This window comes from Mustela erminea, chromosome 1, assembly GCF_009829155.1.
Source record: "Mustela erminea isolate mMusErm1 chromosome 1, mMusErm1.Pri, whole genome shotgun sequence".
In the NCBI taxonomy this organism is placed as follows: domain Eukaryota; kingdom Metazoa; phylum Chordata; class Mammalia; order Carnivora; family Mustelidae; genus Mustela; species Mustela erminea.
Window position 1 is genome coordinate 217,869,981 of NC_045614.1, and position 10,620 is coordinate 217,880,600.

Here is a 10,620-nt window from a genome sequence, read left to right on the forward strand (position 1 = left end):
AGGCAGCCACTCCGTGCGGACGCTGGGACATAAGCCTGCCAGGCCTCGAGGGGCTCCCTGGCCCCTGCTGCCGGCTTTGACAAGCAGGGGGGCCCTGGGCTGTAAGCTCTCCATGGCATGCAGGTGGCTCCCCCCTCTGCCGCCTGGACAAGGCAAACCCGCACACACACTCGGTTGCTGTCTGCCCCTCCAGCTGAGTGTGGCGCAGTCGGCAAGCAGCAGGCACTTGCTGAGAATGCATCAACTGGACAAAGCAAGCAGCCAGGCCCGGGGAACCATGACCTTGGTATGGGGGGCCGCGGCGGGCAGGGAATGAGCCCAGGAGGGGCCAGAGAGCCCGAGCGGCCAGCTCTGGGGTCGAGAGCCTGCATGGCCCGCTGTGCCAGGTGTGTGAGGAAGCTCTCTGAGGGCGCTCCTGCCTGCCCGGGCCGCTCCACAGCTGACCTTGAGAGTGTCCCCGGGGCGCAGCAGGCCAGAGTCCGGGGGTGGCCCCTCTGCCATGCCCAAGGGCCCCTTGCCCTGACCCTGGTGGAGCCTGGCTGGGAGACACCGGGGAAGCCTCAGCAGGCGCAGGGGCCGCTTGTCCGGGCGTCCGGACCTCTCAGCCTGCCCCCTCCCGTCTGGGCCCGTGCACACAGACCTGACCTGAGAGCCCAGCTGGCCCCAGCCTGGGAAGCCCTACGCTCACCTCCTGCCTCCTGCAGGGCTACATGCTGCTGGTCTTGAAAGTAGCCCAAAGCCAGGCAAGGGAAGGGGCAACGTGTCCCAGGACCCTGGCCCTCACCGACCAGGGACCCCTCCCCCTGGAAGCCCGGCTTCCCTGCAGCCATCCTCCCCGCCGTGGCCGACCACCGAGGCCAGAAGAGCAGCTCCGGGGGATGTTTGCGCGTCCCCTCCCCATCCAGCGGAGGTGGCACGTGGGGGCGCCTGCCGGGACAGGCAGTGCTGGCCGTCGGCCCAGCCAGGAAGAGCTTCCTGCCCTGTGGAGAGCCGGGCTCCGGCGAGATCACATTTCAGCCGGGCCGAAGATGGCTAATGCAGGTGTTGGCCCAGAAATGCCCTTAAAAGGCCGAGGCCGGCCAGGCTCCTGTTCCCAGGGGGAGCGCAGGGGCCATGGGGGCGCCGACTGGGGCTGCCCCATGAGCGGTCACTTCAGTCACCATGGCGACCTCTAGTCCATTTATAACTCCTGCTGGGACCGACAGCCCTCCCCACACCCTCATATCTGGGAGCCTGGGAGCCAGAAAGGCGGGTCTGCTTGGCACTGGTCTTCCATTCGGAGAACAACCACCTTTACCTGCCACTGATCACACTCCTGGGCACCACTGCCCGTCGTGTGTCACTGACCACTGGGTCACTGAGAGATGGGGTCAGTGACGAGCTCTGGTCTTCATCCCAGACAGACCGGAGTCCTGTACCTTCCCCCAGAGCTCCTCCAGATCTGTTGGTCTCTCTGCTTGGTCTCCACATGCCTGGCTCTCTCCTGCCTCAGGGCCTTTGCACTTGTGCTCCCGGCTGGTCTTAGCTGGAGCTGTCCCCAGTGCTGACTGTCGGTGCCCTTCCTAGCTTTGTAATGACTCCCGCACCCCCTGTTCGCCCAGTCCACATCTGCCGTGCCCTGCCCCTTCCCAGTGCTTACGGGGGCCAAGCTGAGAAAGGACCGGGCAGGCGAACGGGAAGCGGGGCGCCGGTCGGAGGAGCAGAGGCACCCGAGAAAGTGAGATTCCGGGCTGCTCTGCAGAAAGGCAACAGCCCAGCTACCCGAGGGCAACACCCCCACCCAAGGGCAGGGGCGGGGCTGCTCTCTGTCATCAGAGCCAGGACGGGGCAGACCCCGTGCTCCCGGGACTCCCCTCACCCCGCCCCCCTCCCAGCACAGCCTGCACTGTGTCCCCAGGCTCCCACCTTCATCCCAGCCTGGTTCTCTCCGGTCTGGGCCTTGAGCAGGTGGAAACTCACAGCTGCCAGACGCCCCTTGCCCTCCTCAGGGCCCCCCAGCAACCAGAGGACAGCCTCTACTTGGGGACGATAGGCACCACACAGAGCAAAGACCAATGTCAGGGTCAGTGTCTCAAAGCCGTTCCCCCCCCCCCATGGTCCACATGGTCCCAACCCCTCCCCCGAGCCACGCTGGGCCCATGCTTGGGGCCACCAGCACTCAGACACAGCGCCATCCTGGGAAGAGGCCCCAAGAGCCAGAGACCCAAACGCCACTCGGCCGTGGGGAAGAGGCCAGGCCAAAAATCCCGTCCTGACCCCACCCAGCTCTTGCGAGAGATGCTGATCCAGCAGCCTGAGGCCCCAGGGCCAGAGCCTGAGTCTGAGCTGGGCTTCTGAAACCAATAATCAGAGAGCCACGGTGAGCTGGCATCCTCTGGAAGGCCCGAGCATCTCCCTGGGGGACAGAGTCCGGCTGGAGGCGCACCGCCCACAGCTCTGGCACAGCCCCAGGCCCCGACCGGAGCCCCCTCCCTGGGCCGGTTCCTGGAAGCTTGGTCCCTGGGCCCGGCCAGCAACTCGGGGCCGGCGTGTGCACGGAAGCTGCCCCCAGCCGTGGCTGCGAGACCGTGGAGGCGGAGACCGGCTGCCTGCTCCCTGCTTGGCGACGGCCACGGCCCAGGCTCCCCAGGTTCACTCCCAGCTTTGGACTCGAGCTCCCCGGAGCCTGGCCTATTTCCTGGCGAAGCTTCCTCAGGAAGCGTGGCGAGCGACCCCATTTCCCCTGTTCCCAGAACGGGCAGGGAGCACAGAGGCACGGGCCTTCTCAAGCAGCCGGGGCCACGCGGACAGCTCAGGGCAAGCCCGGCCCCGCCACACCTCCGTTCCCACAACTACAAACGGGGGCGAGTCTCCCCTCCTGGATCCTGCCAAGGGCCCAAAGCCAGCACCTCCGGGTCCTTCCTGTGGTCCCGAAACCTTCCGGAGAGAACAGCCAAGAGCTCTCGGAGCCCGCGTGGTCTCTGCAGCCTCTGGTCACGAGGCCTGGACGAGGGGTGGGGGACCGAGAAGCAGGAGGGCAGCCTTCGGGGCCGCGTGAGCGCGGACGCCGTCCACAGCCTTCGGGGCCGCGTGAGCGCGGACGCCGTCCACAGCCTCCCTCCAGCCCAGCCCCACAGCGACCTTCAGGATACACGGTGAGGCCGGCAGTCGGCTCGGGTCCCAGCTGGGCGTCCACCCCCTTCAGGAGTCCCGGGGGCTCAGGACGGAAGAGAGACAACAGAGACAGAGGGCGGCACTGTGCCCTGGCGCGGTAACGGCAGCGGGTGTGGCGCCGGACGGGGGCCTCCCCAGTGGCGGCCCGTGGGCCGGGCTGCCCCTCCTCCTCCTCCTCCTCCCTCTCTCCTGGCACCAGGGCACAGACCCCGGCTTCGGCCACACATTCCCCATCGGCCACGCAGGCCCCCTGCGGCTCTCAGCACGACGCCCTCGCGAGCCAGGAGCCCCTCCGCGCGCTGTGCGTCACTCCGTCTCTACCACTGAGACCCCTCGCAGCTCCCTCGACGCCTGACCGCCGACACGAGGTAGGTCTGGTTCCGGGCTGCGCTGGAAGGATCCCGGCGCGTGTCCTTCACCCGCGCGTTCCCACCACACGTGGCTACCGCGGGCAGAGCCGTGGCTCCCACTCTCCCGCCAGCCCCGGAGGCGGGTCAGCACGGAGCTGGCACCCGCCGGGTGAATGACCGCCGCTTCCCACGCGGACGGACCAACGGCCGCAGAGCGTCTGCTGGGGACCGCTGCCCGTTTGTCCATCGGCCTGCTGGCCCTGTTCTCTCTGGTTCGTAGGATTTCTCTAGTTTCTTTTTCTTTTTCTTTTTTTAAAGATTTTATTTATTTATTTGGCAGACAGATCACAAGTAGGCAGAGAGGCAGGCAGAGAGAGAGAGGAGGAAGCAGGCTCCTGCTGAGCAGAGAGCCCGATGCGGGGCTCGATCCCAAGACCCTGGGATCATGACCTGAGCCGAAGGCAGCGGCTTAACCCACTGAGCCACCCAGGCGCCCCGGATTTCTCTATTTTCTATGCAATGATCCCGTCGGTTCAAAGCGCTACGGGCACCTGTCCCGGGGAGTGGCGGGCTCGTCCATCTCCCTTAAGGTGGCTTTGGTAAACGTATGTTCCTAACAGGCTTCCCGTGCGTCCATCCAGCTTCTGCACTTAGGCTGCTCTGATCTGGTTTACGGGCCCCGACCCGGGGTCTGTAGAGACTCAGCCAGGATGTTCTCCACCAGCCCTGAGAGCAGAGGGAAGTGCTGCCCTCCTGGGAAAAAGCCAGTCCTTTCAGGGTCACCAGGAGGTGGCCCCGGCTTCGCTGCTGTCTTCTGGACAGACCACAAGCCGCGAGGGACCCAGTTGCCCGGGGACAGCTAGGGCGGGGAAAGGTGTTTGGGGCCGATCGCCCACGGATATGCGCTGGCCTCGGAGCTGGGAGTTCAGCGGCCGCTGTGGTCAGACCTGTAAGGAAGGGAGTCCCTGCCTAGCTCCCCTCGCCCCCACAGTGAAACACACCTTCTCAGCCACACGGGGTCCGGCAGCCCCAGGCTTTGGGTTGCGACCTTGTGGCCAGGAGCGAGATGGGCACAGGGGGAGGAGACAGCTGTCAGGAAGCAGCCGGCGAGAGCAGGGTGGGCGGCCTCCACGGACGACCCCTCCCAACCCAGCACGGCGACGGGACCAGGACACCTGCCAAGGTTGGCCTCACAGGGCGGGCCTGGCTGCATCACGGCACGGTGTCCCATGGGCGGGCAGGTGCCCAGCTCAGGGCACAGGCCACCACCTGGGTGTGCCCGCACGGTCCGGCTCACTCACGGTCTTGTTGGCGCTGACCGCTGTGACAGAGACACAGAACGGGGCTCCAACCACAGTTCACTGTCCCAGTCCCGGAATCGGGAGGTCCCAGACCAGGCGTGCACAGGACTGGCTCCTCTCGCCTCTCTCCTGGGCGAGTGGACGCGGTCCTCACCCCGGGTCCTCACGCACTTTCCGTCTGTGCATGTCCCGATGTCCTCCTCTCGTGGGGACACTGGTCAGATAGCATGGGGGCCGCCCTAGTGACCTCGTCCTACCTTAACCAACTCTCCAAAGGCCCCGTCTCCATATATGCACATCTTGAGGCACTGGGGGCTAGAGGTCCAACATAGGAATTTGGGGGACATGACACCGTCCCTGTCACCAACACTTCCTGGGAGCTCTGAGCTGGGCGCCGAGTGGCCCAGGGTCCATGCACAGGAATCTTTAAGGGACACCAGGCATCAGTCCCTTACGGCGAAGTTACCAAAGTGCAAGTCCCGATTGGTGCCCAGGACGACAGGGCGGAGGGTCTCCAGGACTGGGGGCCCGGAGCCCAGCCCTGGACAGACGGCTTTGGAAATCTGGGGCTCGGGCCCCCCTCGCTCCCTGTGGGGCTTCCTAGTTTCAGTCCTTGGACGCAGCGCTGCGCCGAGAACCAGAGCCGCCGCGAGGAAACGCAATTCCAGCAGGGGCGCCCCTCCTGCCTGCTTCCCACCACCTGCGAGTGGGCTGCCGCCGGCACAGGTGCAGAGGGAGGGAGCCGCACCCGTGGGGCCACGCAGGCCTGTGGCTGTGGCCGCTGCTCTCACTCCTTGCCCCTCCCAGCCCCTCAGCCGGCGCAGCAGAACGTGGGCATCGAGCACAGGCCCCTCTGCGGGGCCGAAGCCTGTCCTTCCCAGCTCCGAGAACGTGTGTCCTGCCGAGCAGGTGAGGCACTGATGGAAAGCTGAGCAGGGCAGGGGTCCTGTTTCCACCTTGTCCTCCTCGTGAGCAATGTCCACCTCCAGCCAGCCTCCCCACGGCCCCATCAGGGCGAACTCCGCTAGCTCCAGGCAGGCTAGAGCCCTCCCTGAATAGCCTGCTGGGGCACAAGAGCTCTGGGGGACGGTGTCCCTCTCATTCTTAGCCAAAGCCAGGAAGCTGCCTTGCCACCCTGGTGGCCCTCCGGAGCTCAGCCCATAGGCCGGTCCACAGCCTCCTCTAGAAGGCGCATGGCAGGGGGTGATGTGCAGAACACAAGGGCAGCTGATGTGCAGAGCCGGGGAGAGGCCCCACAGCAGAGAGGGGCCGGGCAGGGGTTGCCCCGGCTGGGCATTCGGACCCACACCCCACTCAGTCTGCCGCCCTCCACAACCAAGCCTGTCCCTGCTATGGCACAGAAGGGACAGGTCTGGAGAGGCGAGACAAGAGGGGGCTGCGGGAGGTGTCCCAGGGGGCACAGCCCCATGATGAGGGGGCCTGCCCCCGGCAGTGTTCCCTCACCTGCTACTTCCTGCGTCTCCGCATCCCAGGCATGTTCTCGGCACGGTGGACCTCCAGGCCCCCTTCTCGCACCCAGAAGGCAAGAGCCAAGGCGGCAGCACGAGCCGCGCTGGCTGGGACACGACAGGCAGGCTCTGCGCACCTGCTCCACGGGCCACAGGACAGCGCGGGAAAGTCAAAGCAACGGAATTACGTGGCCAGTTTAGGTTTTCAAAAGACCCAGCTGGCCGCCGGGTGGAGAATGCCCTGGGCACGGAGGCCAGAGCTTCGTAAGATGAGGGACACCGAGGAAGGAACCAAGAGGCCCACTTTGACCCTGACGGTAGCCCGTGCACGGCCCTGGGTCAGGCCACAGCACCTGCTTCTCAGCCCAAGGCTGCCCCGGGTGTTCCGAGGGGTGCAGCCGTTCTTCCTGGCACTGGCCGGCTGCCCAGGTGCAGCCCAGAGCCCCTGAGCTGTTTCTGTCCTTGGGGTCCAGCTCTGCCAGGATGTGTGGCCATGAGCCAGTGGGCAAGGGTTTGCAACGGGGTGATGCCGAGGCCAGGCACAGAGGGAGCTTCCTAAGAAGGGAGGTGGGGCAGGCTGGGGCAAGCTCAGGGCCAGTCCCTGCTGGCCAGAGTGGGGCCTAGAGCAGAGGAGCCGCAGGGTGGGTGAGAGCGGGCAGCGAAGCCCCGGGGGACCGGTCCTGCAGAGGGACAGCACAGCTGAGGGTCTGGGGACCTGGGTGACAAGCTGGGCTGCTGCTTGCTGCGCAGGAACCAGGGCTGGTGGTTTCGATGGCCAAGCCACGAAGAGGAAGCAGGGAAGGGGCAGGCACAGTCGGACAGAAGACGCCAGAGAGACATCTGTGAAGCAAGGACTTAGCTCCCTGTGGACTCTGGTCAACACACGCACACATGCATGCACAGCCGCTGGCTGCAGGAGCTCCCGGGGGCAGGGCCCTTCCCCCGCTCCCTCCTGCTCAGTGCCGAGCCGTCCACGCACCCACACCCGCTCTCCAGGCTCCCCAGGCCACCCCGACACCCCAGAACCAGCCTCCTTTAGCTCAGGGGCCCTGTCCTGGTGTGCAGGGCCGAGCCGGACTGAATTGGGGAACATGAAAAGGGGGTTGGGACGGGGCCCCAAGACGTTGCAATCGTCCGTCCTTGCCCAGCTCAGAGCAGATCTGCAGTCCCACATGGGAGCCCAGAGGCCAGGACTGGGATGTTTATACGCGCACACCCTCAGCCCTCCCAACTGTTTCCCAAGAAGGGACCCAGCCTGCAGGAAAATTCTAGTAACCAGCTTTCTAAGAAGTGGGGAGGGCAATCTCCAGGAAGGCGGCACTCAGGGAGCAGCTGGCCAAGGGCAGTGAGTTGCCGGAACATTCTGCAGCCAGGGAGCGGCCGGCCCCAGCGATCCTCGGTGAGATGGCATCCTTCGTGCCAGCTCTCTCTGCCCTCTGACCCCGCAAGGCCTGAGGGCCCCACGCCGCGCCTGCCCCGCCCGGGCTGCACCATGGGCCGCTTTGCACCTGGCTGCACCAGCCGGGAAAGTGCTGCTGCCAGGAGACTTTGCCGAGAAAGAACAGCCTCGAGGGCCCATTCTCGGCCCGCCCGTCACTCAGCGCTGTCGGGGTATGGTCGGGGCCCCCAGGCTGCCGCACGAGACGCGCGGCGGGGGGCTGTTCTCGGGCAGGCTTTAGCTTCGGGACTGTGAACTCTGTGGCAAGGGGACCTCCCCTTACAGGCCTAGCCTCCCCGAAATGACGTTCCCCGGCAGTGCGGCGTCATTGCACGGCTCACAGCTCCCGTTGGCCCCATAATCATCCCGCAAGATTCAGCCCAGAGCAGTCACTGGCCACGCCATAAAACGCAGCTTAGACACCGTCAGAGGCGGGAAGGAAGGGGGGACCCCAGCAGGAGACCGAATGCTGAGCCAGGCGTCCCGTCCGGTGTCTCCTCCGCAGCCACTGTGGGCCAGCGGTACCGCCAGGGGTGTGGGGCGGGGGGCCAGGCCACCCCAGCTGGCCTCCCGGGGACCTGCATCAGGACAGGCTCGTCCCAGCAGCATGACCTGCCTCTGCGGGGCCCCGTCTGCAGGAACACCTGGGTCCCTACCTACCCCCTCATGTGCCGGAGGCGTGCTCGGGAAACGCAGATCCTAAAAGGAGCCCAAACCAAATGCGATCCGGAAAACATGAACGGTAGGGCCAAAACCATGGGACGATCCAAAGTCAAAAGTGAAAGCTGATTTGGGTTGGAACCACGCTTGGGGCTTTTCTGTGCGGCCCTGCCCCTTCCCACCGCACGGCTCCAGGAGCTGACGATTCTCTAAGGGTGAACCACGCTGGGATCGCGGAAGGACGAGGACCCACGGAGGCCTGTCTCTGTGGGCACACGCTCTCCTGCCCTATGAGGCAGTGCCGGCCCACAACCCCGTTCTCCCCACCTCCCATGGCTCTGAAGACCACACCTCGGCGAGGCAGGTGCTTTCTGGTCCCGGCCTGAGAATAGAGGCCGCCTGCTCGCCCTGACGGCCAGCAGCAAGTCTGGGGAGAGACCAGCCTGCTGTGTGGCCAGTGTCTCCACGGAGCGCTGCGATGGGTGTTTGATCCCAGCCCTGCAGATCCGAAAACAACAGAGACAGGGGAAATGTGGTGGGTGTTCTTGATGCACCCATCCTCCGGCCCCTGGGAACCCCGAAGCCCGAGCAGGGCCCCTCCACCCAGCCAGCCACTCGGGCCGTGCTGCCCTGCACCTTCCAGAGGAGGAGCGTCTGGGAGCCACCCCGGCCCCGGTCCTCCTGCCGGAGCAGCAGCCCCAAGCCCTCCCAGCACAGACCACGGCTTCCGTCTGTGAACGTGAAGGCCGCCTCTCCCCAGCGGGGCAAAGCGCAGCCCAGAGCACAGGCTTCCAGAAGGACTTGGAAACGCGCAGGCACGTGCTGAGCTGGGCGGCAGCGGCCCAGACGGGGAAGCGGGCGTCCGGCCGCCTGAAGCCGCCCCTACCCCGCCGGCTGCCGCTGGCCCGAGTCTCTGGCCCGGGGACTAGCCCTGGCACGGAGGACACGTCTTGGCCCAGAACGGCGTGACTAATTGCTCGACAAACAGGAAGGCTTTTCACCTGCCCAGCGCTCAGTCAGGGTTTCCTACCAGATGATAGCATCAGGAGCCCGGAGAACAGGCAGTTCTGTTCCTCGCCGGGAGCTTCTCATGCTGGTGACGTCAGCAGGGCACAAGGCGGTGCCCGGCCCGCAGGGGTGCGTGGGGGAGGGAGCTGGCAGCCAGCATCCGGGCCTCCAGGACAGGGACGCTCAGCCCCAAGCAGGGGTGTGGGCCTGAGAGAAGGGAGGGCTTCTCTCCTGGCAACTTCCAGGAATGGGATTTTTTCCCAGCGCAGCAGAGAAAAAAACAGGATAAAGTTGCAGGACAGAGGGGGTCAGGGGGAGCGGGTCAGAGGCCTCTGCCTCGGGCCCCGGTCATTCTGTTGCTGGTTCTTTGTTTTTTAAAGATTTCTTTGTATTTGAGAGTGCAGGCAAGTGCGACGGGGCGGGGCAGGAGGGGAGGGGAGAATCTGAAGCCGACTCTGCCCTGAGCACGGAGCCCGACACAGGCTGGATCCCAGGACCCTGAGGTCATGACCTGAGCCGAAACCAAGAGTCTGAAGCCAAACAGACAGAGCTCCGCCCCCACCGGCGCCCCCTGTTGCTGGTTTTTTTATTTTATTTTATTTTTAATTACTTTTCAGTTTTCCAAGATTCATTGTTGATGCACGACACCCAGTGCTCCATGCAATCCGTGCCTCCTTAGTACCCACCACCAGGCTCACCCAAACCCAACCCCCCGCCCCTCCAAAACCCTCAGTTTGTTTCTCAGAGTCCACAGTCTCGCATGGTTCATCTCCCCTTCCAATTTCCCCCAACTCCCTTCTCCTCTCCATCTCCCCACGTCCTCTGTTATTCCTTATGCTCCACAAATAAGTGAAACCATGTGATAATTGACTCTCTCTACTTGACTTATTTCACTCAGCATCATCTCCTCCAGTCCCGTCCATGTCAATGCAAAAGTTGGGTATTCATCCTTTCTGATGGAGGCATATGGACCACATCTTCCTTATCCACTTGTCCGTTGAAGGGCATCTTGGTTCTTTCCACAGTTTGGCGACCGTGGCCATTGCTGCTATAAACATTGGGGTGCATATGGCCTTTCTTTTCACTACATCTGTATCTTTGGGGTAAATACCCAGTAGTGCAATGGCAGGGTCATAGGGAAGCTCTATTTTTAATTTCTTAAGGAATCTCCACATTGTTCCCCCAAAGTGGCTGCACCAACTTGCATTCCCACCAACAGTGTAAGAGGGTTCCCTTTCTCC

General features: G+C 64.4%; 1 protein-coding gene across 1 annotated transcript; it reads left to right on the top strand.

Moving 5' to 3' along the window:
* The first annotated feature begins 4,403 nt into the window (after positions 1-4,403).
* On the top strand, positions 4,404-9,998 carry LOC116592850. Its single transcript, XM_032346448.1, has 3 exons — positions 4,404-4,452; positions 5,192-5,713; positions 6,298-9,998. Exons 1-3 carry the CDS (start codon positions 4,404-4,406, stop codon positions 6,720-6,722), a joined length of 996 nt encoding a protein of 331 aa, XP_032202339.1. The 3' UTR covers positions 6,723-9,998.
* Positions 9,999-10,620: the final 622 nt, after the last annotated feature.

Coding starts and splice junctions, on each gene's coding strand:
- LOC116592850 (XM_032346448.1), top strand. CDS start 4,404: ATGCGCTGGCCTCGGAGCTGGGAGTTCAGCGGCCGCTGTGGTCAGACC. Junction 4,453..5,191: donor CGGCCGCTGTGGTCAGACCT/GTAAGGAAGGGA, acceptor GGGAGCTCTGAG/CTGGGCGCCGAGTGGCCCAG. Junction 5,714..6,297: donor ACGTGTGTCCTGCCGAGCAG/GTGAGGCACTGA, acceptor TCCGCATCCCAG/GCATGTTCTCGGCACGGTGG.